The sequence below is a fragment of the Salmo salar genome, chromosome ssa05 (assembly GCF_905237065.1).
Source record: "Salmo salar chromosome ssa05, Ssal_v3.1, whole genome shotgun sequence".
Classification (NCBI taxonomy): Eukaryota; Metazoa; Chordata; class Actinopteri; order Salmoniformes; family Salmonidae; genus Salmo; species Salmo salar.
The window spans coordinates 90526639-90553835 of NC_059446.1; the positions used below are offsets into that span (position 1 = coordinate 90526639).

The 27197-nt window shown below is 45.9% G+C and overlaps 4 protein-coding genes across 33 annotated transcripts in view; 2 read left to right on the forward strand and 2 right to left on the reverse strand.

Annotated features, from left to right (window-relative positions):
• The window catches only part of LOC106581646 (palmitoyltransferase ZDHHC3-A), a 24481-nt gene extending 12911 nt beyond the window's left edge, over window positions 1-11570 (forward strand). For 29 of the 30 annotated variants that reach the window (XM_045719361.1, XM_045719334.1, XM_045719362.1 and 26 more), the window contains 4 exons: window positions 257-353; window positions 1044-1125; window positions 2392-2522; window positions 10114-11570. In XM_045719361.1, the coding sequence (XP_045575317.1) occupies window positions 257-353; window positions 1044-1125; window positions 2392-2522; window positions 10114-10320 (517 nt within the window). In that variant the 3' untranslated portion in view covers window positions 10321-11570. Of the gene's footprint in view, window positions 1-256; window positions 354-1043; window positions 1126-2391; window positions 2523-5600; window positions 5806-10113 lie in introns of all 30 variants that reach the window. The other variant, XM_045719360.1, reaches the window with a different exon arrangement.
• On the reverse strand, window positions 11470-16313 carry LOC106591352 (transmembrane protein 42). The gene is made up of 3 exons (XM_045719363.1): window positions 16043-16313; window positions 15468-15614; window positions 11470-12246 (listed from the first exon to the last, which is right to left on the reverse strand). Exons 1-3 carry the CDS (start codon window positions 16220-16222, stop codon window positions 12112-12114), a joined length of 462 nt encoding a protein of 153 aa, XP_045575319.1. The 5' UTR covers window positions 16223-16313; the 3' UTR covers window positions 11470-12111.
• Window positions 16314-16356: 43 nt separating this feature from the next.
• On the forward strand, window positions 16357-18609 carry k1143 (K1143 protein). The gene is given in 3 exon segments (NM_001146592.1): window positions 16357-16544; window positions 16918-17059; window positions 17658-18609. Coding segments are annotated over 3 exon segments (480 nt in total). The 5' UTR covers window positions 16357-16421; the 3' UTR covers window positions 17873-18609.
• Window positions 18610-23462: 4853 nt separating this feature from the next.
• LOC106594695 (glycerol-3-phosphate dehydrogenase 1-like protein) overlaps window positions 23463-27197 on the reverse strand; it is a 15413-nt gene continuing 11678 nt past the window's right edge. The window contains 3 exon segments of the mRNA XM_045719364.1: window positions 23463-23712; window positions 23941-24047; window positions 26301-26537. Coding sequence (XP_045575320.1) covers window positions 23616-23712; window positions 23941-24047; window positions 26301-26537 — 441 coding nt within the window. The 3' untranslated portion in view covers window positions 23463-23615.

The window sequence follows — 27197 nt, forward strand, 5'->3', positions numbered from 1 at the left end:
ACTGTCTGCTGAACACTGTGACTTTAGGACCACCAGTCAGCTGATGCAGACTGTCTGCTGAACACTGTGACTTTAGGACCACCAGTCAGCTGATGCAGACTGTCTGCTGAACACTGTGACTTTAGGACCACCAGTCAGCTGATGCAGACTGTCTGCTGAACACTGTGACTTTAGGACATCTTGCTGAGATACAGGGACCTTTTAGTTGTTGTTCATTAGTTCTCTCTCTGTCCATGGATTTCCCCCTCCATACTAGTGTGTGTAAGCGCTGCATACGGAAGATGGACCACCACTGTCCCTGGGTTAACAACTGTGTGGGAGAAAACAACCAGAAGTACTTTGTGCTCTTCACAGTACGTACCAGTGTATACTTTACATACTGGAACATTCCATACTGTAGACACCATTACACCTTCAGCCTGCTACAATAACACAGACAAGTACCTTCTTTTTCAAGTTATGAATTAAGATGTTTAGGTTGTCAAATGCCCTGAAAGTGACTTACAGTTTGTGTGACTACGTTCAATACACACCCATCTCGTGGGAAACTGTTCCATAGCCGCCCATCTCGCGGGAAACTGTTCCATAGTGCCCCATCTCGCGGGAAACTGTTCCATAGTGCCCCATCTCATGGGAAACTGTTCCATAGTGCCCCATCTCGTGGGAAACTGTTCCATAGTGCCCCATCTCGTGGGAAACTGTTCCGTAGCCGCCCATCTCGCGGGAAACTGTTCCGTAGCCGCCCATCTCGCGGGAAACTGTTCCGTAGCCGCCCATCTCGCGGGAAACTGTTCCGTAGCCGCCCATCTCGCGGGAAACTGTCCCGTAGCCGCCCATCTCGTGGGAAACGGTTCCGTAGCCGCCCATCTCGTGGGAAACGGTTCCGTAGCCGCCCATCTCGTGGGAAACGGTTCCGTAGTCGCCCATCTCGTGGGAAACGGTTCCGTAGTCGCCCATCTCGCGGGAAACTGTTACATAGTCGCCCCATCTCGTGGGAAACTGTTCCATAGCGCCCTGTCTTACCATGAGTCTGTGTGTTCCAGATGTACATTGCACTCATCTCTCTCCACTCTCTGGTGATGGTAGTCTTCCACTTCCTGTACTGCTTCGAAGATGATTGGACAAGTAAGTGCTTTTGACCTTTTTCTTTTTTTTACCTGGCTTCTCATTGGTTTGATCTAGATCTCATGATAACACAATGATCTTTCAATCAGCTCCTGTCAACCATAACAATGGTGTCTGGTTAGGTTCTGAAGTATTTCAGATGAGGCTAAACTGTCCCATACCCGCCCATCTCATGGCTAAACTGTCCCATACCCGCCCATCTCATGGCTGAACTGTCCCATACCCGCCCATCTCATGGCTGAACTGTCCCATACCCGCCCATCTCATGGCTATACTGTCCCATACCCGCCCATCTCATGGCTGAATTGTCCCATACCCGCCCATCTCATGGCTGAATTGTCCCATACCCGCCCATCTCATGGCTGAATTGTCCCGTACCCGCCTATCTCATGGCTGAACTGTCCCGTAACCGCCCATCTCATGGCTGAACTGTCCCATACCCGCCCATCTCATGGCTAAACTGTCCCATACCCACCCATCTCATGGCTAAACTGTCCCGTACCCGCCCATCTCATGGCTAAACTGTCCCATACCCACCCATCTCATGGCTAAACTGTCCCATACCCACCCATCTCATGGCTAAACTGTCCCATACCCACCCATCTCATGGCTAAACTGTCCCATACCCGCCCATCTCATGGCTAAACTGTTCCAGTTACTCTCCTAGTTAATCTTCCTCTAGTAAAGTCATAAATGACAGTTCACTCCTTTTTAGTTTGACGTCCTGTACTTCCTGACACTCAGTATTCCTTTTGGTCACTGGCACTGCGCCGTGCGCGGCCGTTCTGTCGGGCACTGCGCCGTGCGCGGCCGTTCTGTCGGGCACTGCGCCGTGCGCGGCCGTTCTGTGAAGGTTGTTTAAACCCAGAAGCTCAGAGAATATGGAGTCGCCTCGTTTCCTCATAGTGTACAGCTCTGCAGTGCTACAGTATGTTGCTCAGTTAGTGTACGACTGTCTGTGTGTGATTTAAACTCTGCATATTGTTCAATTTGAAAAGCCCCAAAAAGTTTATTGGCACATTGACCCATGTCGCGTGCCGTAGTTTAAAAACTCTGTAGATGGTGCTAAAACAATGACGTCATAACTGAATCCCGACATCTTTATTCACCTTTTCCATTGTCCCAGTCATCTATCTGAAAAGACTGTGGTGTACAATATGCTTAGCATCCAGCTGCCTAGACCACATCAACCCGTCTAGAAAGGCTGCTTCCACTGTGCTGTGAGTGTAAACGTGTTCCCCCTCCTTCCTGAACTCCAACTCCCAGAGTGCAGTTCCTTCTCACCTCCTGCGACCGTCATCCTCCTCATCCTCCTGTGCTTTGAGGCCCTCCTCTTCCTCATCTTCACCTCTGTGATGTTCGGGACTCAGGTCCATTCCATCTGTACAGATGAGACAGTAAGTAGTAGACCAGTGTGTTCCTCTCTTCTCCCCTTCACCTCCTTCTCATCAGACCTGGATTAAATACATCACGTTATGTCAAATGCTTTAGGTGTGCTTTATATAGCTTGACTGATGTGCAGGGTGGAGTTTTGCACTTTTGGGACTATTCTATTGGCGTTTCAGCTAGGCCTATTCCCTTGTACGGGCAAATTTCATCAAGTGCACCTCCAAGTATTTGACCTATGTATTTAAGCCAAGTCTGCTCCCCACTGCTGTTGCTTTGGTGCTTATCTACTGTATGTATGACCTGTGAACCTTAACCTCTCTCTACAGCAGCTTACCCATATAGAGGTGAATCCTAACTTCCACTTGAGTGAAATTTTCACTTTTAGTGTCCTGAAAATTGGACTTAAGTTGAAGTTAGTGTCTAAGAGTGTATAGAGAAGGCTGTGCTTGTAGTAGGATTATCTCTGAGTGGGATTTATGAGTCCAGTCTTGTTTCTACAGTAACAGCCATTTTCTTATAAAGGAAGTATTCCACTTGAAACAGCTCAAGGCTTGCTGATATTCTGTTGAGATTACTGTCAGCAAGTAGGAAGAAACGTGTCCATGTATCTGTGTGAGAGGATCATCACTTTCCTCTCTTGTAAACTATGTAGTGTAGTAGACTGTAGACCTCTCTGTGAGGATCAGTTTCCTCTGATGGTCCTGTACCATCAAACTATGTAGTTAGTAGACTGTAGACCTCTCTGTGTTCTATAGTAGACTGTAGACCTCTCTGTGTTCTATAGTAGACTGTAGACCTCTCTGTGAGGATCAGTTTCCTCTGATGGTCCTGTACCATCATAAACCATGTAGTTAGTAGACTGTAGACCTCTCTGTGTGAGGATCAGTTTCCTCTGATGGTCCTGTACCATCATAAACCATGTAGTTAGTAGACTGTAGACCTCTCTGTGTGTTCTATAGTAGACTGTAGACCTCTGTGTGTTCTATATAAGTAGACCTCTCTGTGTGTTCTATAAGACGTAGACCTCTCTGTGTGTTCTATAGTAGACCTCTCTGTGTGTTCTATAGTAGACTGTAGACCTCTGTGTGTTCTATAGTAGACGTAGACCTCTGTGTGTTCTATAGTGACAGACCTCTCTGTGTGTTCTATAGTAGACTGTAGACCTCTGTGTGTTCTATAGTAGACTGTAGACCTCTGTGTGTTCTATAGTAGACTGTAGACCTCTCTGTGTGTTCTATAGTAGACTGTAGACCTCTCTGTGTGTTCTATAGTAGACTGTAGACCTCTCTGTGTGTTCTATAGTAGACCGTTTAGTGCTTTAAAACTCTTAACTAAACTAACTCTGCTTTCTTGCTCTAACGTATTTTTGTCTGCAACTTCAGGCCTGATTGCGTAGTTGTGGGGGCCGGGCGGGCGTAGTCGGGGCCGGGTTGTAGTCCTAGAAGTTGATAACTTTTCTATGGCTGTGTTCTCTCTCATGGAGCCTCACAAGTGGGGAAGGATGTTCATTAGACATCAGTGTTCAGACCCCTTGACTTTTTCCACATTTTGTTACGTTACAGCCGTATTCTAAAACTGATTTAAAAAAATAAAATAAAAAAGCAACAGAAATACCTTATTTACATAAGTATTCAGACCCTTTGCTATGAGACTCAAAATGGAGCTCAGGTGCATCCTGTTTCCATTGATCATCCTTGAGATGTTCTACAACTTGATTGGAGTCCACCTGTGGTAAATTCAATTGATTAGACATGATTTGGAAAGGCACACACCTGTCTATATAATGTCCCACAGTTGACAGTGCATGTCAGAGCAAAAACCAAGCCATAAGGTTGAAGGAATTGTCCGTAGAGCTCCGAGACAGGATTGTGTCGAGGTACAGATCTGGGGAAGGGTACCAAAACATTTCTGCAGCATTGAAGGTTGCCAAGAACACAGTGGCCTCCAGCGTTCTTAAATGGAAGAAGTTTGGAACCACCAAGACTCTTCCTAGAGCTGGCCGCCCGGCCAAACTGACCAATCAGGGGAGAAGGGCCTTGGTCAGGGAGGTGACCAAGAACCCGATGGTCACTCTGACAGTTCCTCTGTGGAGATGGGAGAACCTTCCAGAAGGACAACCATCTCTGCAGCACTCCACCAATCAGGCCTTTATGGTAGAGTTGGCAAACAGAATCCACTCCACAGTAAAAGGCACATGACAGCCCGCTTGGAGTTTGCCAAAAGGCACCTAAAGGACTCTGATCATGAGAAACAAGATTTTCTGGTCTGAAACCAAGATTGAACTCTTTTGGCCTGAATGCCAAGCCTCACGTCTGGAGGAAACCTGGCACCATCCCTATGGTGAAGCATGGCGGTGGTAGCATCATGCTGTGGAAATGTTTTTCAGCAGCAGGGACTGGGAGACAGGATCAAGGGAAAGACGAACGGAGCAATGTACAGAGAGATCCTTGATGAAAACCTGCTCCAGAGCGCTCAGGACCTCAGACTGGGGTGAAGGTTCACCTTCCAACAGGACAACGACCCTAAGCACACAGCGAAGCGCCCCATCCAACCTGACAGAGCTTGAGAGGATCTGCAGAGAAGAATGAGAGAAACTCCCCGAATACAGGTGTGCCAAGCTTGTAGTGTCATACCCAAGAAGACTCAAGGCTGTAATCACTGCCAAAGTTGCTTCAACAAAGTACTGAGTAAAGGGTCTGAGTACTTATGTAAATGTGATGTTTAAGTTTTTCTTCAATTTGTCCCCAAAAAATCTTAACCTGTTTTTGCTTTGTCATTATGGGGTATTGTGTGTAAATTGAGGATTTTTATTTTATTAGTTTTAGAATACGGCTGTAACGTAACAAAATGTGGAAAAAGTCAAGGGGTCTGAATACTTTTCGAATGCACTGTACATTAGCCTATGGCCATTTAGTCATAACTTAAGCCACTTTGTAACTTTGAGATTTGAAAGAGTGGTTTTAAATCAAAAGGAAAAAAGCGAAGGGGGGGGGTCCTGTGATTAGTCAGTCAGAATGACAGTCAGGGAGGAAGTAGTTTGATTGGTTCACAGTACACTGAAGTTTGGTTGTCTCTCGTTTTTTCAGGGCATAGAACAGTTGAAAAAGGAGGAGAGAAGATGGGGTAAAAAAACTAAGTGGATGAACACGAAGGCGGTATTTGGACACCCCTTCTCCATATTCTGGTTTATCCCGTTGACCCAACCTGGGAAGGCCCATGGGAAGGCTGAATCCTACCAGTATGTGGTCTGAGCTTAGCCACCCGGGGGGAAAAACAGACTCTGAGACAGAGGTGTGTTAACACCGCTCCCTTCCAACCACCCCATCTCTCCACCTCACCCTGACTCTCCTTGACAATGCTGAACGTGATTGTAATCCCTCCTAACTCTGAACAACTTCATCACTTCTGCTTTCTATATTGCCACAGTTTTTTCTTAGTTTTTTTATGTTGCTTGGGAACAAAAGTCAAGTGGAGTTGCAGAGAAAAATATCTATTGTAAAACTTTTCAAACGTGCCTGTTTTAACTCTTATGTATGTTGTTGATTTTGTTCTGGTTTTCTGAATCACTTTTCCCTCTGTCTCTCCTCCCGCTCTGTCTCTCCTCCCCCTCTGTCTCTCCTCCCCCCTCTGTGTCTCTCCTCCCCCCTCTGTGTCTCTCCTCCCCCTCTGTGTCTCTCCTCCCCCCTCTGTGTCTCTCCTCCCCCCTCTGTGTCTCTCCTCCCCCTCTTGTGTCTCTCCTCCCCCTCTGTGTCTCTCCTCCCCCCTCTGTGTCTCTCCTCCCCCCTCTGTGTCTCTCCTCCCCGCTCTGTGTCTCTCCTCCCCCCTCTGTGTCTCTCCTCCCCCCTCTGTGTCTCTCCCTCCCCCCTCTGTGTCTCTCCCCCCTCTGTGTCTCTCCCCCCCTCTGTGTCTCTCCCCCCTGTGTCTCTCCGGGTGCCCGTTTGTTGGTGCTATCATGTCAAGTCAGGAATTGGCATAATAACACAAACCGATCTGGCACTCAGGCTACCTTCCGTCCTCCTGTCAGTCAAAACTAACCCCCCCCTCCCTCCTACCTTGTGCTTCTTCTCTGATACACAGCTAACCCAGCACAGGGGAACACACACTGTCTTTTCACTAGGCCTGTACAGTTGACCGTTTTGAGAGGCTTTTAAAGCCAGGTGGACGTATAGTGTGTTGAGGATCAGTAGGTTAGCCCTCTTACTTTGTTAAACACTCATATTTTCTTGTGTTTTTAAAAGAAAGTTAAAGTTACAGTCGTTCAAGTTTATCTTTCTTTAGGAACGATACAACGTGGAGGTGTTTCAGAATATTTGTGTAAAAGTTGGCGGTAACTCATTTCATCTTGCTTTCTCATTTCTATGTGTGCCAAGTTCTGCATATAAAAGTCAATTTTTTTTATTTTTTATTCTGTAGTTTCTCCAGAATGTACGTTTTTATGTTGGAATTAAACATAAATGTTGAGTTATTCAGGAGACGTGTAAACCAGAAGTCGTGAATCACAAAACGAACTGAACAGTTCAAATATATTTTGCGAAGTAAAATAAAAGGGAGTATTACTAAATACTAAAATATTAACCAACAAAACTGATTATACAGTAGTAGTTTTACTCCAATATCAACATCAAAATATATCAAGCTGGCTACATGTCATATATCATGACAAATATGCACTTTTCCTGAGATTTATCCATCGGTGGACTTTATAAAGGCTACTTTTTCTTGTGTGATCTTTTGTATGCTTGAAAAAAAAACCTTCATTGGGCCAGTTTCCCAGGCACAGATTAAGTTTAGTCCTAGAATAAAAATCTCTTTCAATCTCTCTTGATAATGCTTTTGAGTCGTGGACTAGGTGTAATATGTGTCTGAGGAAACCGGTCCATTATGTCATTTGTTCTTCACCTGTATTTTTCTTTTACTTTCTGTTGTGTTTAGTTTGAATGGATGGTTGTTGAGGAGGACTGTCACCTAACTGAGGCTGCATCTCCAAATGGCACCCTATTCCCTATATAGTGTGCTACTTTCTACGGGCCCTGGTCAAAAGTAGTGCGCTATAGAGGGGAACAAAGTGCCATTTGGGAAGCGGCCTGACTGCTGCTGTGAGTGTCTTGCCTGTGAACAAGCTAGTGAAGACCTAACCTTTCTTTTTACTGACATTTTTCAACACTTTGGCACAGAGAAAGAATAAATATTTCCCATTTGTTTAATAAGCTGTTCTTTTTTTAATTATATATATGTATGTGTCATATATCCATATTAATTCTCTTTCTCCTAGGAACTGTTGTTTATATCGTGTCATTTGAAATGGGTGTTTTTGTATTAGAGGTCGACCGATTATGATTTTTCGACACCGATTATTGGAGGATCAAAAAAGCCGATTACCGATTAATCGGTCGATTATTTGTGATAATGGCAAATACAACAATACTGAATGAACACTTATTTTAACTTAATATAATACATCAATAAAATCAATTTAGCCTCAAATAAATAATGAAACATGTTCAATTAGGTTTAAATAATGCAAAAACAAAGTGTTGGAGAAGAAAAATAAAAGTGCAATATGTGCCATGTAAGAAAGCTAACGTTTAAGTTCCTTGCTCAGAACATGAGAACATATGAAAGCTGGTGGTTCTTTTTAACATGAGTCAGTATAGCTTCTGTCCCTCTCCTCGCTCCTACCTGGGCTCGAACCAGGAACACATCGACAACAGCCACCCTCGAAGCAGCATTACCCATGCAGAGCAAGGAGAACAACTGCTCCAAGTCTCCGAGCGAGTGACATTTGAAACGCTATTAGCGCGCACCCCGCTAACTAGCTAGCCATTTCACATCCGTTACACCAGCCTAATCTTGGGAGTTGATAGGCTTGAAGTCATAAACAGCGCAATGCTTTAAGCATTGCGAAGAGCTGCTGGCAAAACGCACGAAAGTGCTGTTTGAATGAATGCTTACGAGCATCCTGGTGCCTACCACCGCTCAGTCAGACTGCTCTATCAAATCATAGGTTTAATTATAATATAATAAACACACAGAAATACGAGCCTTGGGTCATTAATATGGTCGAATCCGGAAATATCATCTCGAAAACAAAACGTTTTTTTCTTTCAGTGAAATACGGAACCGTTCCGTATTTTATCTAACGGGTGGCATCCCTAAGTCTAAATATTGATGTTACACTGCACAACCTTCAATGTTATGTCATAATTACGTCAAATTCAGGCAAATTAGTTCGCAACGAGCCAGGCAATGAACGCAAGAGCAGTGACACAATTTCGTGTTAGCAGGCAATATTAACTAAATATGCAGGTTTAAAAATATATACTTGTGTATTGGTTTTAAAGAAAGGCATTGATGTTTATGGTTAGGTACATTGGTGCAACGACAGTGCTTTTTTCGCAAATGCGCTTGTTAAATCGTCACCCGTTTGTCGAAGTAGGCTGTGATTCGATAAGAAATTAACAGGCACCGCATCGATTATATGCAACACAGGACACGTTAGATAAACTAGTAATATCATCAACCATGTGTAGTTAACTAGTGATTTATGTTAAGATTCATAGTTTTTTTATAAGATAAGTTTAATGCTAGCTAGCAACTTACATTGGCTTCTTGCTGCCCTTGCGTAACAGGTAGTCAGCCTGCCATGCAGGCTCCTCGTGGAGTGCAATGTAAGGCAGGTGGTTAGAGCGTTGGACTAGTAACCAGAAGGTTGCAAAAACGAATCCCCCCCTGAACAAGGCAGTTAACCCCCGTTCCTAGGCCGTCATTGAAAATAAGAATGTGTTTTTAATCTGACTTGCCTAGTAAAATAAAGGTGTAAAAAAAGAAATCGGCAAATCGGTGGCCAAAAATACCCATTGTTATGAAAACTTGAAATCGGCCCTAATTAATCGGCCATTCCGATTAATCGGTCAACCTCTATTTTGTATGTATGCCTCCTATATCTATCCTTAACTCTGCATTGGCTTTGGTTAACTGGGAACCGATGTGCCTCCTACCATTTTCTACTGAAGCTTTTAACTGTCTCTCTGAGCATTGAGGCTGTCCGACTGGCTGCTTTCTGAATGATATGGGACGGAGGTAAGCCCTGCAACCCAGGGGGATGGAGGTCACGCTGCACACACTTAAACCCAAAGTTACTGTGGAGTGAATGAGTTTTCCTAAACAACAACAGCATGATGCATGTATTTCTGAAAGTTTCTTATTGTCTCCTGAATGGGTTTATAGGTTGATGTTTAAGACCCGGGATGTAATGGACGTCTTCATTGACAGAATTAGTCTGAAGCCTGCTCACTGTGTTGTCGTGTGCCAACATCTTCAACAACACATAGAACAAGACAACACCGTCGGTGTCCGTGCCTTGTCAGAAATAATATGGCCTGGTTTCCACACCCACGAGTTGTCCATTTGAGCATGCATGTTAGTCCAAGAGGAGACTTCATCTGGGTTCAGGAAACCAGTCACATTTTTCACTGGATCTCCCATTGAAACCAATGCATGACTAAAGGAACATTTTACTTAGGGCCCCTAAATAATGAAATGTTTTGATTCAGTTTCCTCTGTCTACAGCTCACTGTGTTCTCTCTCTCTCTGTTCCAGGGCATTGAGCGTCTGAAGGGGGAGCAGGCCAGGTGGGAGAAGACTTCCTGCTGGGAGGCAATGAAGTCAGCGTTTGGAGGGCCCTTCTCCCCATCCTGGCTCAGTCCCTTCTCTGACCTCCGCTGTAAGAGGGATCCCAATGACCACTTGGTGCTGCCGCAGGGAGAGATCATCGAGGACGACGTCATAGAGATTCCGCTGGTCTAGTGTCATAGACTCCCATAGAACTAGAATGAATAGAATGGGCGTGGAACCTCACACCCTGGCAGGTTTGACTGGTGAACTCCTGAGTACACTTGCTATGGAAGCCTGGTATTGGGATTCATTATGGCATTGTTGACTTAATAATTAGGAGGGTGCTTACATTTTGTCCTATTTCAGACATGTGAATTGGACATTTTATTTCGTTTTCTGCATATCCCAACTCTCCCTGAGACCCCCTCGGAGTGGGGGGGTGGGGGTCTGGGCTAGGCTTTTATAGAGAGATGCCAGTTCTATTCATTCTATTTCTATACAGACTCCACTGGTCTAGTGTGGTGTCCTTCCTACAGTGCTACTGCTGCTTGGACCAAAGCCTTAAAGGGACCCTACACCAAATATCCTTTTAGAATGAGCCACAAAATGTCCAGGTCTATGCCCCCTGGTGATGTGAATGAGGTACAAGTCCCAACGAAGACGAGTTGGATTGACCCGAAAATGCTCTTTCAGTACTCCAGAGCATCTCCTCCTGCATACCCAGCTCTGCATGGTTCAGTTGTATTGCGGGAAGACCTCTAGAAAATGACCTGTGGACTATGCAGAATCTAGACAGTCCGTTGCCTTCCTCTAATCTTACTTCACCGAGTGCCTTTTTATAAACTGTCAAGTTGAGAATTGACAGTTACTGGCCTTCTGCAAGGTATGCAAATGAGGTGGTAACAGTTTTTAACAAAATATTTCTATTTGTATTATGTCAGAGAATTACATTACCTTTAAGTGTGTGTGTTAAAGGGCCTTATCTAAACATTCCATTACTCATGTTTATTAACATACAATTCATTCATTATCAATGTCTTCATCAGGAAAATGTAGAGAGAACACATTTATTGAATGAGGGTTAGTTAGGTGATTGGGTGGTGGGGGGTGATAGTGAATGGTTGTACTGTACTTTATCCTTTTGTACAGGATGGTTACTAGGGAGGACTTCAACAGTCAAATGAATGCTCCATATCATGGGACCACTATTGTTTACTTTAACATTTTGAATAAAAGGGAAGTTGTCGTCGATATCGTACTTTATCCATGTATTGATTGGTTCTGATATTAGTTTGACTACAGAATAAAGAACATGTCAGTCAGAGATTAAGTGACAAGATATTTCATGTAAAGATTTATTTACAGAACTCTAATTTCAATAAATTGATACGCATTTAGTCTTACAGGTCATTACAATATTGTCAATAAAATATACATCTCAACGGTCGTATTCAAAATTCTTTGTTTGCATAATAATGTGTAGTGTTTAAAAAGCCTGATCATGTTTGTGTATGGAGTGCAGACCTTGGTCATGTCGTACCCAGAGACGGTAAGACAGAACAGAAACACGTCAGATGAGACACGTTAGAATCCATGTACAGTCAGATGTAACATGTTAGAATCCATGTACAGTCAGATGTAACATGTTAGAATCCATGTACAGTCAGTAGTAACACGTTAGAATCCATGTACAGTCAGATGTAACATGTTAGAATCCATGTACAGTCAGTAGTAACACGTTAGAATCCATGTACAGTCAGATGTAACACGTTAGAATCCATGTTCAGATGTAACATGTACAGTCAGATGTAACATGTTAGAATCCATGTACAGTCAGATGTAACATCAAAGCCCTTTGTGGTAATAGAACGTGGTTCTGGTGAAATCCAGATTATTTGAGCCAGAAAGCGTTTGTGAAACGGCGAGGCGGTCCAGTGGGGTGTTTGATGCAGTGGTATTGTTATTCCACACGTGGACAGTCCTTCACTCTTCCTTCTTGGCCTCTGCTGGTTGAGAAGTTGATCCATGCAGCACCAGTAAACCTGAGAGCGTTAGAGAGATGCCCACCCACCACAGTGCTGCATGGGTCTCGCCAAAGATCAGCTTCCCTAGGAATGCCTAAAGACAGTACAGACCATGGAAGTGGGATTGGCAACATAAATAGCCTATAATACCTGTATCCATACAGTGATTCACAGATGTCATTGCTCCAATAATGTTGTTCCACTATGGTCTTATGGTCAATGTTCTATAGTGCCAAAGGCCTACTGTACTGTGTTCATATAAACTGGATAGCTGAGATCTGGGGTCGTATTCATAAAGCATCTCAGAGGAGGAGTGCTGAGATCTGGGGTCGTATTCATAAAGCATCTCAGAGGAGGAGTGCTGAGATCTGGGGTCGTATTCATAAAGCATCTCAGAGGAGGAGTGCTGAGATCTGGGGTCGTGTTCCTAAAGCATCTCAGGAGGAGGAGTGCTGAGATCTGGGGTCGTGTTCCTAAAGCATCTCAGAGGAGGAGTGCTGAGATCTGGGGTCGTATTCATAAAGCATCTCAGGAGGAGGAGGAGTGCTGAGATCTGGGGTCGTGTTCCTAAAGCATCTCAGGAGGAGGAGTGCTGAGATCTGGGGTCGTGTTCCTAAAGCATCTCAGGAGGAGGAGTGCTGAGATCTGGGGTCGTATTCATAAAGCATCTCAGGAGGAGGAGTGCTGAGATCTGGGGTCGTGTTCCTAAAGCATCTCAGGAGGAGGAGTGCTGAGATCTGGGGTCGTATTCATAAAGCATCTCAGGAGGAGGAGTGCTGAGATCTGGGGTCGTGTTCCTAAAGCATCTCAGGAGGAGGAGTGCTGAGATCTGGGGTCGTATTCATAAAGCATCTCAGGATGAGGAGTGCTGAGATCTGGGGTCGTGTTCCTAAAGCATCTCAGGAGGAGGAGTGCTGAGATCTGGGGTCGTATTCATAAAGCATCTCAGGAGGAGGAGTGCTGAGATCTGGGGTCGTGTTCCTAAAGCATCTCAGAGGAGGAGTGCTGAGATCTGGGGTCGTGTTCCTAAAGCATCTCAGGAGGAGGAGTGCTGAGATCTGGGGTCGTGTTCCTAAAGCATCTCAGAGGAGGAGTGCTGAGATCTGGGGTCGTGTTCCTAAAGCATCTCAGGAGGAGGAGGAGTGCTGAGATCTGGGGTCGTGTTCCTAAAGCATCTCAGAGGAGGAGTGCTGAGATCTGGGGTCGTGTTCCTAAAGCATCTCAGAGGAGGAGTGCTGAGATCTGGGGTCGTGTTCCTAAAGTATCTCAGGAGGAGGAGGAGTGCTGAGATCTGGGGTCGTGTTCCTAAAGCATCTCAGGAGGAGGAGGAGTGCTGAGATCTGGGGTCGTATTCATAAAGCATCTCAGAGGAGGAGTGCTGAGATCTGGGGTCGTGTTCCTAAAACATCTCAGGAGGAGGAGTGCTGAGATCTGGGGTCGTGTTCCTAAAGCATCTCAGAGGAGGAGTGCTGAGATCTGGGGTCGTATTCATAAAGCATCTCAGGAGGAGGAGTGCTGAGATCTGGGGTCGTGTTCATAAAGCATCTCAGGAGGAGGAGTGCTGAGATCTGGGGTCGTATTCATAAAGCATCTCAGGATGAGGAGTGCTGAGATCTGGGGTCGTGTTCCTAAAGCATCTCGGGAGGAGGAGTGCTGAGATCTGGGGTCGTATTCATAAAGCATCTCAGGAGGAGGAGTGCTGAGATCTGGGGTCGTGTTCCTAAAGCATCTCAGAGGAGGAGTGCTGAGATCTGGGGTCGTGTTCCTAAAGCATCTCAGGAGGAGGAGTGCTGAGATCTGGGGTCGTGTTCCTAAAGCATCTCAGGAGGAGGAGGAGTGCTGAGATCTGGGGTCGTGTTCCTAAAGCATCTCAGGAGGAGGAGGAGTGCTGAGATCTGGGGTCGTGTTCCTAAAGCATCTCAGAGGAGGAGTGCTGAGATCTGGGGTCGTGTTCCTAAAGCATCTCAGAGGAGGAGTGCTGAGATCTGGGGTCGTGTTCCTAAAGCATCTCAGGAGGAGGAGGAGTGCTGAGATCTGGGGTCGTGTTCCTAAAGCATCTCAGGAGGAGGAGGAGTGCTGAGATCTGGGGTCGTGTTCCTAAAGCATCTCAGGAGGAGGAGGAGTGCTGAGATCTGGGGTCGTGTTCCTAAAGCATCTCAGGAGGAGGAGTGCTGAGATCTGGGGTCGTGTTCCTAAAGCATCTCAGGAGGAGGAGTGCTGAGATCTGGGGTCGTATTCATAAAGCATCTCAGGATGAGGAGTGCTGAGATCTGGGGTCGTGTTCCTAAAGCATCTCAGGAGGAGGAGTGCTGAGATCTGGGGTCGTATTCATAAAGCATCTCAGGAGGAGGAGTGCTGAGATCTGGGGTCGTGTTCCTAAAGCATCTCAGAGGAGGAGTGCTGAGATCTGGGGTCGTGTTCCTAAAGCATCTCAGGAGGAGGAGTGCTGAGATCTGGGGTCGTGTTCCTAAAGCATCTCAGAGGAGGAGTGCTGAGATCTGGGGTCGTGTTCCTAAAGCATCTCAGGAGGAGGAGGAGTGCTGAGATCTGGGGTCGTGTTCCTAAAGCATCTCAGAGGAGGAGTGCTGAGATCTGGGGTCGTGTTCCTAAAGCATCTCAGAGGAGGAGTGCTGAGATCTGGGGTCGTGTTCCTAAAGCATCTCAGGAGGAGGAGGAGTGCTGAGATCTGGGGTCGTGTTCCTAAAGCATCTCAGGAGGAGGAGGAGTGCTGAGATCTGGGGTCGTGTTCCTAAAGCATCTCAGGAGGAGGAGGAGTGCTGAGATCTGGGGTCGTGTTCCTAAAGCATCTCAGGAGGAGGAGTGCTGAGATCTGGGGTCGTGTTCCTAAAGCATCTCAGGAGGAGGAGTGCTGAGATCTGGGGTCGTATTCATAAAGCATCTCAGAGGAGGAGTGCTGAGATCTGGGGTCGTGTTCCTAAAGCATCTCAGGAGGAGGAGTGCTGAGATCTGGGGTCGTGTTCCTAAAGCATCTCAGAGGAGGAGTGCTGAGATCTGGGGTCGTGTTCCTAAAGCATCTCAGAAGGAGTGCTGAGATCTGGGGTCGTGTTCCTAAAGCATCTCAGAGGAGGAGTGCTGAGATCTGGGGTCGTGTTCCTAAAGCATCTCAGGAGGAGGAGTGCTGAGATCTGGGGTCGTGTTCCTAAAGCATCTCAGGAGGAGTGCCGATCTAGGATCAGGTCCTCCTGACTTAATCATTATGATCTAAAAGGAGAAATTGATCCTATGGTCAACACTCCTACTCAGACATTTTATGAATACATGCCGTGATGGATATCAACCAGCTGCTCTACTCACAGAGGATACAAAGTTGGATGCGGTGGTGGTGACCGTGGCCCGGGCTGAGGAGGAGGAGTGTCTCAGAGCCTTGGAGAAGAAGGTCCACATCACAGCATTACTGGTGAACAGCAGTCCTCCACACAGCAACCGCAGAGGGATGTGGAGCTGAAACAACACCACATCACAGCATTACAGGTGAACAGCAGCTGTAGAGGGATGTGGAGCTGAAACAACACCACATCACAGCATTACAGGTGAACAGCAGCCGTAGAGGGATGTGGAGCTGAAACAACACATCACAGCATTACAGGTGAACAGCAGCTGTAGAGGGATGTGGAGCTGAAACAACACCACATCACAGCATTACAGGTGAACAGCAGCTGCAGAGGGATGTGGAGCTGAAACAACACCACATCACAGCATTACAGGTGAACAGCAGCTGCAGAGGGATGTGGAGCTGGAATACAATAGGACTTGTTAGTGGTCTCTGGTAGAATGGTATCTCTCACACACACACACATTCTTTCTCTCAGTCTCCCTCTGACACACACACACACTTTGAAAATGATACATTCATATAGATGCACTCTCACCCATTCGCAGGGTGATGTTTCCTCCTGAATATTCCTGTAGTCCACATCCTGAGACCAGGTTTTCAGCCCTGTTTCACACATCCCTTTGAGGTAGTTTGAGCCCAGAGACAGCTTGGCTGACGAGGAGGCGACGGCTCCAAGAAAGCCCGCTAATAATGAATAAAATGCACCTGAAATCATGTTTATTTAGTATCTAAACTAGACTGTACTGTCACATATTTGACTACTTCCTTGTCTAAAAGGCTTCACTCGGTTCAACCAATCAGACTCACCTCGGGGATCATATGATCTTCATCGGGCGCAGGGTGATGACGATTTAATGTTACGCTAAACACAACCTGAAATTATCTTGTTTCCTTCATTTGTTCTAACTCTCAAAATGGCTAAGATGAATAAGGGTCCGAAAGCGAACGTATCGTGGGTGAAACCAGCAGAACCGTCATTTTTAAAGAAATTCAAGAACGATGTTGGCTTTAAGGAAGGACCCACCATTGACACCAAGGTATTTGGCTAATGTGCTAGGTTAGCTAGCCTATGTAAAATGGACTAACGTTAGGTGGGATGTAGAGCTACAGTATATATGTGACTGTATGGCAAGCCCGCTGGAGAGCTACTCTTTATGTAGTTTTTAGTTCGAGTCCTGCGCTAACATCTTGATTCAGCTAGTCAAGTAACCTTATTAGCTAGCTCTACAGGAGAGTTGACCACCCTCCAAATTATTGGGTTTTCTCTCACATAATTCAATTCCTTCACCACTATAGATATTTCATTGACACGAAGGGCTATTTTTGCAGATGTGTGTACCTTTTAACCTGGAAAGAGCAGCTGGTATGATGTCAGTATGGTGATATTCAACCTTGTCACTGTTCCCGCAGCGTTTAGAGATGCCAGCCTTGGAGGATGACAGTGGCAGTGATCGTGAAGATGAGCTGCCTCAAGTTGTCATTCTCAAAAAGGGAGATTTAAGCGCTGAAGAAGTGTTACAGATAAAAGAGGTAAAGGATGGTACAGAAAAAGGTAAGAACAATTAATTGTACCAATAAATAATATATAATAGCCTAAACTATCAAATTAACTTGGTGTTAATTGGCGTGTGTCTTTGTACTGTGTCTACTGTGTGTATACAGGGTCTGTACTGTGTGTATACAGGGTCTGTACTGTGGGTCTGTGTGAATACAGGGTCTGTACTGTGTGTATACAGGGTCTGTACTGTGGGTCTGTGTGAATACAGGGTCTGTACTGTGTGTACACAGGGTCTGTACTGTGGGTCTGTGTGAATACAGGGTCTGTACTGTGTGTATACAGGGTCTGTACTGTGGGTCTGTGTGAATACAGGGTCTGTACTGTGTGTATACAGGGTCTGTACTGTGGGTCTGTGTGAATACAGGGTCTGTACTGTGTGTATACAGGGTCTGTACTGTGGGTCTGTGTGAATACAGGGTCTGTACTGTGTGTACACAGGGTCTGTACTGTGGGTCTGTGTGAATACAGGGTCTGTACTGTGTGTATACAGGGTCTGTACTGTGGGTCTGTACTGTGGGTCTGTGTGAATACAGGGTCTGTACTGTGGGTCTGTGTGTGTACTTCATCTGCCTCTTCTCCTTGCTGCCTACAGAAGACAAGACTCCTGCTGATGGCAAGATCCTGTTCAAGAAGCCCACGAAGCGCTCCTCTGACAAGTTCCAGGGCATCACCGCCAGCTCTAACAAGAAGAAGAAGAGTGAAGGAAAGAGTGAAGGAGGAGATGAAGAGAAAAAGGAGGAGAAGTCTGAAAAGAAGGTGAAAAACAAGAGTCTTCTCTCTTTCGGAGAGGATGAGGATGAGGACTAAAAGTTAATTCACCGAGGGATTTCAGACTAGAGCAATCAACCGCTCATGGATTATGGAAGTGATCTAGTGCGGTTGTTGGTTTTTACTATGGGCAAAAAGACCCAACATAGAATAGCTCCACATCGTAGTTTGTCCCACCAGACTAACATCCTTAGACATTACGGTCATCCCCTCTTTTGGAGGTGGAATCTGGACATGTATCTGAAATAAACCCCTTCATCACATTCACGATCAAAGATCTTTAGATACATAAGATGCATGCTGTTATTCTTTGTCGACTATAAGACATGTCTCTGCTGTTGGAAATGTTGTATAGTGACTCACTGTGGGCCTATTATCCATCCATTACAACTGTATTCATCCGTCCTTCAGTGGACCCTCTGGACTTGTTCATATGGCCAACACAGAGTCTGGATCTAAGATTTATCAAGGTAACCTGTGTGACAACAGCTACTAAGGGGAAGAAATGAGCCGGTGGCTTTGGTCCAAAATATAGTCTGGAGCGTTGATGTGATACTTTTCTACTTCTAGAGTCAATCATTCATCAAATGATGTAGAAAAATATTTTAGCTTCGACAACGGAGCTTCAGTTAAACACTGCATTATTGTCTTTATGCCAAGGTGTTGGATTCTTCTGTGATTGTATTGTGTGTTTTTTTTAAATGATGGTTTTTAGTTGAATAAGTTTGAAATGTAACTATTAAAATACATTAAGGCCTTACGATAGCATAATACATAATATATAGTATGTTCTGTAGAAAGTAGGTCATTTTGCAAAAATGTCTCTCATTAGCAAACACCTTTCCAGTTTTCACAATATGCAGAGAAAGGTCAGTGAAAACAGAGATATACATTTTTATTCCCATAGAAAACAGTGTTACTTTTACATTTTAAACCTTACGAGAACATGTGGCCCTTCAAATCACAGAGGACTGATTTAGTTACCAGGATGATAAATCACAGAGGACTGATTTAGTTACCAGGATCATAAATCACAGAGGACTGATTTAGTTACCAGGATGATAAATCACAGAGGACTGATTTAGTTACCAGGATCATAAATCACAGAGGACTGATTTAGTTACCAGGATGATAAATCACAGAGGACTGATTTAGTTACCAGGATGATAAATCACAGAGGACTGATTTAGTTACCAGGATGATAAATCCCAGAGGACTGATTTAGTTACCAGGATGATAAATCACAGAGGACTGATTTAGTTACCAGGATGATAAATCACAGAGGACTGATTTAGTTAACAGGATGATAAATCACAGAGGACTGATTTAGTTACCAGGATGATAAATCCCAGAGGACTGATATAGTTACCAGGATGATAAATCACAGAGGACTGATTTAGTTACCAGGATGATAAATCACAGAGGACTGATTTAGTTACCAGGATGATAAATCCCAGAGGACTGATTTAGTTTCCAGGATGATAAATCACAGAGGACTGATATTTTTTTAATTACCTAGGTAGTTAAACTGATAAGAAGGATTGCTTGGAGGTTGCAATCACAAGGAAAAATAAAATGCAAAGTTAATACCAAGTAACCTTCGTACGCCACACCCCATAACCTTTGGCTGTAGCGTGTTGGTCTGTCTAATCATCTACTGAATGCTGAACGTTCATAAGTAGACTGACTACATACTGTATGTGTATCTATCCACTTCTAAAGTAGTGGAACATGCATTCAAGTCCAAATAGGCCTGGTAACCTGGTAACCTGGTCTGTTGGTTGCTCTTGCCAACTCCGTTCCTGTCATTGCCATGACAATGATTTGGTATGACGCCATAAACAGACTGGCACTCAGACTAAGTCCCTGGCGGTATAACCAGTAAAGGCATCTTCATCATAATAGACCCACAAAAGCTGACGTTAGTAAACCACATTAGATGATATAGGGAAACAAATGAAACCCTTTTTTAATAATGGAATAAAAAAATAAAACACATTGAAATAATTGCCTTCCTACCGTCTGAATGCAGTAGGATACAGATACTATACATGCACTATTTATTTTACACTCTTGCCATTCACAAATGTATCTGTCAATCACTACACACTTAGAATTAGTGGTGACTCGAGGAACCCTGGAGTTCCTCAAGAACCTATGCATATCCCAAAGCTGGAATAGTTTCCGCTTTATTACTGTATGTAATCAGCCATGTTCATATTATTAGAATATGTAATATGCATAAATATTCAAGGAACATTTTTAAATTGCAGTGTACAAACTTAACATGAACAGGAATGACATTTACGCTAACGGGTGACCAAAAATAACTATCTGAAAGCCATGCCTCCAATAAGCCACGCCTTCAATCTGATAGGCTGCCACCTCTACAAGATATAATTAAAAAGGTTTAAAAAAAAGAACTACCATCACAAAAAGGATCCGGTTTGAATCTTTACGCGGGAGTTCCTCGACGACCCTTTTCAGAGGGGTTTCTCGACGACCCTTTTCAGAGGAGTTCCTCAATGACCCTTTTCAGAGGGGTTTCTCGACGACACTTTTCTGAGGGGTTCCTCGAGGAACCTTCAAATGTAAACGTTCCGCCGGTGTGGCAAACCAAAAGGTTCTTCCAGACACCTTTACTTTTAAGAGTGTATAAATGACCTGTCATTCAGGCCCCACCGTTCTAGCAACAAAAAAAAAAATTGGTGGGGGATGCCTGTTTTGCATGTTATTTTGGCATTAATACGTGTCACATATCAGTTTTCAAACAATGTAAAAAAAAAAAACAATTGACTTAATAAAGCCGCATACAAACATGGTCTCTTTTTTGTTTTCTTGAGTAAGGCAGCTCCAAAATGCAGGTGTTTCAGTGGTTTCTATGGTGGTGGGGCAGCCAGCGGAAAATACAGAGCGTAGGGGTTGGTAATGTTCTCTAGTTGCGCTGTGATTGGCTCAGTGTTCTGTCACTCATGGGGACACTACGTCACCACCAAATCTAAGGGTAGAGCTTGAAAATTCAAGCCCCTTGGGTGTTGCCATAGAGTTACATTAGAAGTGTCCATCCAAGAAGGCTCAAGGTCATTGGCCACAGATAAAATTACGTCAAATCACGTTATATCTAAAGCAGCTTTGATTGGACTGATCATGTCAACATCATACTTTCAAAATCTTAGCTAGCAGTCATCATCATGAATCAAGTTAACAATCTACTGGCAAATCCTTTTTAATCCTTTTCATATGAAGAGAAATAATGAAGAGAAATTATAGATAAAATGTACTGGTGCTCATCGGCCATTGGACATAAACATTACACAAGTTGGAAATCGCAAATTCAACAATGACTGGTTTAGAAGGAATCAGTGACTAACTGCAATCATTGCAAAGCAATCACTAGCCTGCTATTCAGTGGAGTGGCTGTGTGGTCCCAAGTCTGGGTTTAAGGGTCTCTTTTCCAAGCTTAAAAGGATAAACATTCCACATTGACCATGCTGTCAATCCAGCATGACTTCTGCCGTGCTCAAAACAACTGGAAACTCAGAACTGGGAAATTGGATTTTCAAGACAACTGGGAACTCTGGGAAAAAAACGAGCTCCAACTGTGAAAATTTAAAAAAAAACTGTTTTGAATGGTCATCCAACTCGGAATTGCAAGTCGGGAACTCAGGCCTATTTCTAGAGCTCCGACCTGAAGATCACTGACGTAATCATGATTCAAACTTGTTTTTTTTCTCCCAGAGTTCCCAGTTGTCTTGAAAACACCATAAATCCAGAGAATACCAGACTTTGATGACCTAGTTTGATGACAAAATTTGCCCACGAAGGACCATCGCACCACATTCCTGTTCAAGTGAGCACAGCACAACAAGGTGAGTCCAAAAATGTATTGTACGCTGCTTCATAAATGATGTAATATGCCAGGGAGATATGTGTACTGTAGCTAAGAAAGTAATACTATGTGTATGTTGTGTAGTTAGCTGTTAGTAGCCCATGTCCCTCACCCTAATTTGGCCTATTTTCAGCTCTTCATTTTGCCTTCTGTTCTGACTTGGTGGTTCCCATGTAGCATTTAGTCTGTCTTAAAGAAATGTCATCATCGAATATTGTAAGAGCTTTCATTGTCTGCTTATACGCCACCTTTATTTATCCTATGGTTCTGACTTCAGGTACAGGGAGAATACTGTAAGAACTTCTGAATTCTGTCGCTGTACATTTCTAAAGTGCTGAACAAATAGTTATATTGACTACGTCCGTCCTAGCTCACTCATTAATGTCTTATTCGAAATGACGGATTGCCTCTTATCCGCTCGTCGTCCCCTTATGCCTTAGTTTGTACATCTCAATTGTCAGTAGAAACTACATTTGTTTAAGCAAGTCAGCCATATCAGCGATGTTTTTTTAAAAGGCAGTAAATGAGGCTGAATGAACTGTTTCGCTGCCAGACAAGGCTCCGCTGATAGCCAGGTGTAGCAGTGGTAAGGTGTTGGGACTCTGCTGTTGGGACTCTGCTGTTGGGACTCTGCTGTTGGGACTCTGCTGTTTGGAAGGCTTTATATAGGCCCTAACAGTGTGTGGGAATCGCTTGTCACCGTTATAGTGCAATTAATGTCTTGTTTAGTGTTGTGTTGTGTAGTGGCTTTGCTGGAATGCATCTAAAACATGTTTTTTTTTGTTTGCCCCACCAAGATTTACACGCTAAAATCACCACTGATAATGATTGGGGATTTAAATTAGTGAAGCAAGGACTGCATTTGAATTTTTCCCACTTGTTCCCTTTGTAAAAAAAACAAAAAATGTATGGCTCCATTGGGATTGACTGTAAAGTAATGTCATTAAAATGATATGAATGGCAGTGAAACAGTATAAAATGACACAAGTTCCCCTCAGGGGAAAAATGTAGTAATTTCATTCTATTCTAATTAACGATTTTGAAATGGGCCACTGAAACTCATTACTTCTCACAAAGTTAATTATGTTATAACACCCCCCCCCACCCAACTGGTGTCCATAGAGACACTTTTGAGCCCTAATGGCTGGCTAGTAGCATCGGAGGTCATTCAGGTTCAATAACACTGAAGGAAACCGACATCCACCCGTAGATATTGTATGTCAATGTGAGGTACTGTTTCACCAGACACTTAGCAGCACCCGTGGCTCATCACTTTAACAACAATATTGTAAATAGCATCTACTCTGTAACTTTTGGTCCCTGAACCTTGAAGGGTAGGGTGGGGAGGGAGGGAGGGAGGGAGGGAAGGGCTGGGGAGGGGAGGGAGGGAAGGAGGGAGGGAGGGAGGGAGGGAGGGAGGGAGGGAGGGAGGGAGGGAGGGAGGGAGGGAGGGAGGGAGGGAGGGAGGGAGGGAGGGAAGGGCTGGGGAGGGGAGGGAGGGAAGGAGGGAGGGAAGGGGAAGGAGGGGAGGGAGGGAAGGAGGGTAGGTAGGTAGGGACAGGAGGGGAGGGAGGGAGGGAGGGAGGGAGGGAGGGAGGGAGGGAGGGAGGGAGGGAGGGAAGGGGTGGGTAGGGAAGGAGGGAAGGGGGAGGTAGGGTGGGGAGGGAGGGAGGGAAGGGGTGGGTAGGGAAGGAGGGAGGGAGGGAGGGAGGGAGGGAGGGAGGGAGGGAGGGAGGGAGGGAAGGAAGGGTAGGGTGGGGAGGAAGGAAGGAAGGTAGGTTGTTTGAAAGAACAGCTTCTCTATAGATAGAGGTCAGAGGAGAGCAGCTGGAGAGGAGAGATGGAGCTAGCTCTGCTATCTGAAGTTAGCCTAGCATACCTAGCTAGCTGCACTCACAGGTGCTCTGGGTGACTCTGTAGACAGGAGATCATTTCCTGTACCGGCTTGCCCTCGAAACAGATCTGATACACTGCCACAAACAGAGGGAACCTGGGAAAGACACAACAGAATGACAGTTAAAATGGAAAGATACAACCACCCCCCTCTCTCTCTCCCATCATTAGATCAAGTCTGGGCTCATGGCCGGGACCACAGGGTAATACAGGTGGAATGGGTGACAGACTACATTTGGCTAGGTACTGTATCTGGATCGACCAGAGAGAGAGAGAGAGAGAGAGAGAGAGAGAGAGAGAGAGAGGAAGACAGAAAGGGACTCACTTATCCACCAGTCCCTTCTGTTTGAGGATGTGGTAGACTTCAGCTGAGGTAGCAGGACCCTGGAGCTTCTGTCCATTCAACATCTCCTGCTCCAGGACCTCAATAGTCTAGCAGGGAGGCAAATACATGACATTACCATGTATCTGTGTAGGAGTTAGGCCTATACTGTTTACACTGCCATGGGGTGGTGTAACGTTCCCATGGGATGGTGTAACGTTGACATGGGGTGGTGTAACGTTCCCATGGGGTGGTGTAACGTTGACATGGGAGGTGAAAACGTTGCCATGGGGTGGTGTTATGTTGCCATGGGGTGGTGTAACGTTGACATGGGGTGGTGTAACGTTGCCATGGGGTGGTGTAACGTTGCCATGGGGTGGTGTAACGTTGACATGGGGTGGTGTAACGTTGACATGGGGTGGTGTAACGTTGCCATGGGGTGGTGTAACGTTGCCATGGGGTGGTGTAACGTTGCCATGGGGTGGTGTAACGTTGCCATGGAGTGGTGTAACGTTGACATGGGGTGGTGTAACGTTGCCATGGGGTGGTGTAACGTTGCCATGGGGTGGTGTAACGTTGCCATGGGGTGGTGTAACGTTGACATGGGAGGTGAAAACGTTGCCATGGGGTGGTGTAACGTTGCCATGGGGTGGTGTAACGCTGCCATGGGGTGGTGTAACGTTGCCATGGGGTGGTGTATCGTTGCCATGGGGTGGTGTATCGTTGCCATGGGGTGGTGTATCGTTGCCATGGGGTGGTGTAACGTTGCCATGGGGTGGTGTAACGTTGCCATGGGGTGGTGTAACGTTGCCATGGGGTGGTGTAACGTTGACATGGGGTGGTGTAACGTTGACATGGGGTGGTGTAACGTTGACATGGGGTGGTGTAACGTTGCCATGGGGTGGTGTAACGTTGCCATGGGGTGGTGTAACGTTGACATGGGGTGGTGTAACGTTGACATGGGGTGGTGTAACGTTGCCATGGGGTGGTGTAACGTTGCCATGGGGTGGTGTAACGTTGCCATGGGGTGGTGTTAAGTTGCCATGGGGTGGTGTAACGTTGCCATGGGGTGGTATAACGTTGCCATGGGGTGGTGTAACGTTGCCATGGGGTGGTGTAACGTTGCCATGGGGTGGTGTAACGTTGCCATGGGGTGGTGTATCGTCGCCATGGGGTGGTGTAACGTTGCCATGGGGTGGTGTAACGTTGACATGGGGTGGTGTAACGTTGCCATGGGGTGGTGTTATGTTGCCATGGGGTGGTGTAACGTTGCCATGGGGTGGTGTAACGTTGCCATGGGGTGGTGTTATGTTGCCATGGGGTGGTGTAACGTTGCCATGGGGTGGTATAACGTTGCCATGGGGTGGTGTAACGTTGCCATGGGGTGGTGTAACGTTGCCATGGGGTGGTGTAACGTTGCCATGGGGTGGTGTATCGTCGCCATGGGGTGGTGTAACGTTGCCATGGGGTGGTGTAACGTTGACATGGGGTGGTGTAACGTTGCCATGGGGTGGTGTTATGTTGCCATGGGGTGGTGTAACGTTGACATGGGGTGGTGTATCGTTGCCATGGGGTGGTGTTATGTTGCCATGGGGTGGTGTAACGTTGCCATGGGGTGGTGTAACGTTGACATGGGGTGGTGTAACGTTGACATGGGGTGGTGTATCGTTGCCATGGGGTGGTGTATCGTTGACATGGGGTGGTGTAACGTTGCCATGGGGTGGTGTATCGTTGACATGGGGTGGTGTAACGTTGCCATGGGGTGGTGTAACGTTGCCATGGGGTGGTGTTATGTTGCCATGGGGTGGTGTAACGTTGACATGGGGTGGTGTAACGTTGCCATGGGGTGGTGTATCGTTGACATGGGGTGGTGTAACGTTGCCATGGGGTGGTGTAACGTTGCCATGGGGTGGTGTAACGTTGCCATGGGGTGGTGTAACGTTGCCATGGGGTGGTGTAACGTTGCCATGGGGTGGTGTAACGTTGCCATGGGGTGGTGTAACGTTGACATGGGGTGGTGTAACGTTGCCATGGGGTGGTGTAACGTTGCCATGGGGTGGTGTAACGTTGACATGGGGTGGTGTAACGTTGACATGGGGTGGTGTAACGTTGCCATGGGGTGGTGTAACGTTGCCATGGGGTGGTGTAACGTTGCCATGGGGTGGTGTAACGTTGCCATGGGGTGGTGTAACGTTGACATGGGGTGGTGTAACGTTGCCATGGGGTGGTGTTATGTTGCCATGGGGTGGTGTAACGTTGCCATGGGGTGGTGTAACGTTGCCATGGGGTGGTGTAACGTTGCCATGGGGTGGTGTAACGTTGCCATGGGGTGGTGTAACGTTGCCATGGGGTGGTGTCCTTACCTTTCCTGTCTTGGCGAAGGCCTCGGCCACGCGCCGGTTGCGTCCTCCATAGCAGGTCGTGATGAGGTCAGCCACGCCGCAGCTCTCCAGGAAGGTTGCAGAGGAGACGACGCCATCTTTACTGAAGAGCTTAGCGAAGGCTATCATCTCCATCAGTCCTAGTCTGATTACCGCTGCCTTGGTGTTGTCCCCACACCTCAGCCCATCACAGAACCCTGCTCCTACTGCTACAATGTTCTGAGGAAGAGAGAAGAAAACATACAGGCAACAGGTTATTACCACAGCCTTACCATTTACCATGCACACACACACTACCATGCACACACACACTACCATGCACATACACACTACCATGCACATACACACACACTACCATGCACACACACACTACCATGCACATACACACACACTACCATGCACACACACACTACCATGCACACACACACTACCATGCACACACACACTACCATGCACATACACACACACTACCATGCACACACACTACCATGCACATACACACACACTACCATGCACACACACACTACCATGCACATACACACTACCATGCACACACACACACTACCATGCACACACACACTACCATGCACACACACACACTACCATGCACACACACACTACCATGCACATACACACTACCATGCACATACACACACACTACCATGCACATACACACACACTACCATGCACACACACACTACCATGCACATACACACACACTACCATGCACATACACACTACCATGCACACACACACACTACCATGCACACACACACACTACCATGCACACACACACACTACCATGCACACACACACTACCATGCACATACACACACACTACCATGCACACACACACTACCATGCACACACACACACTAC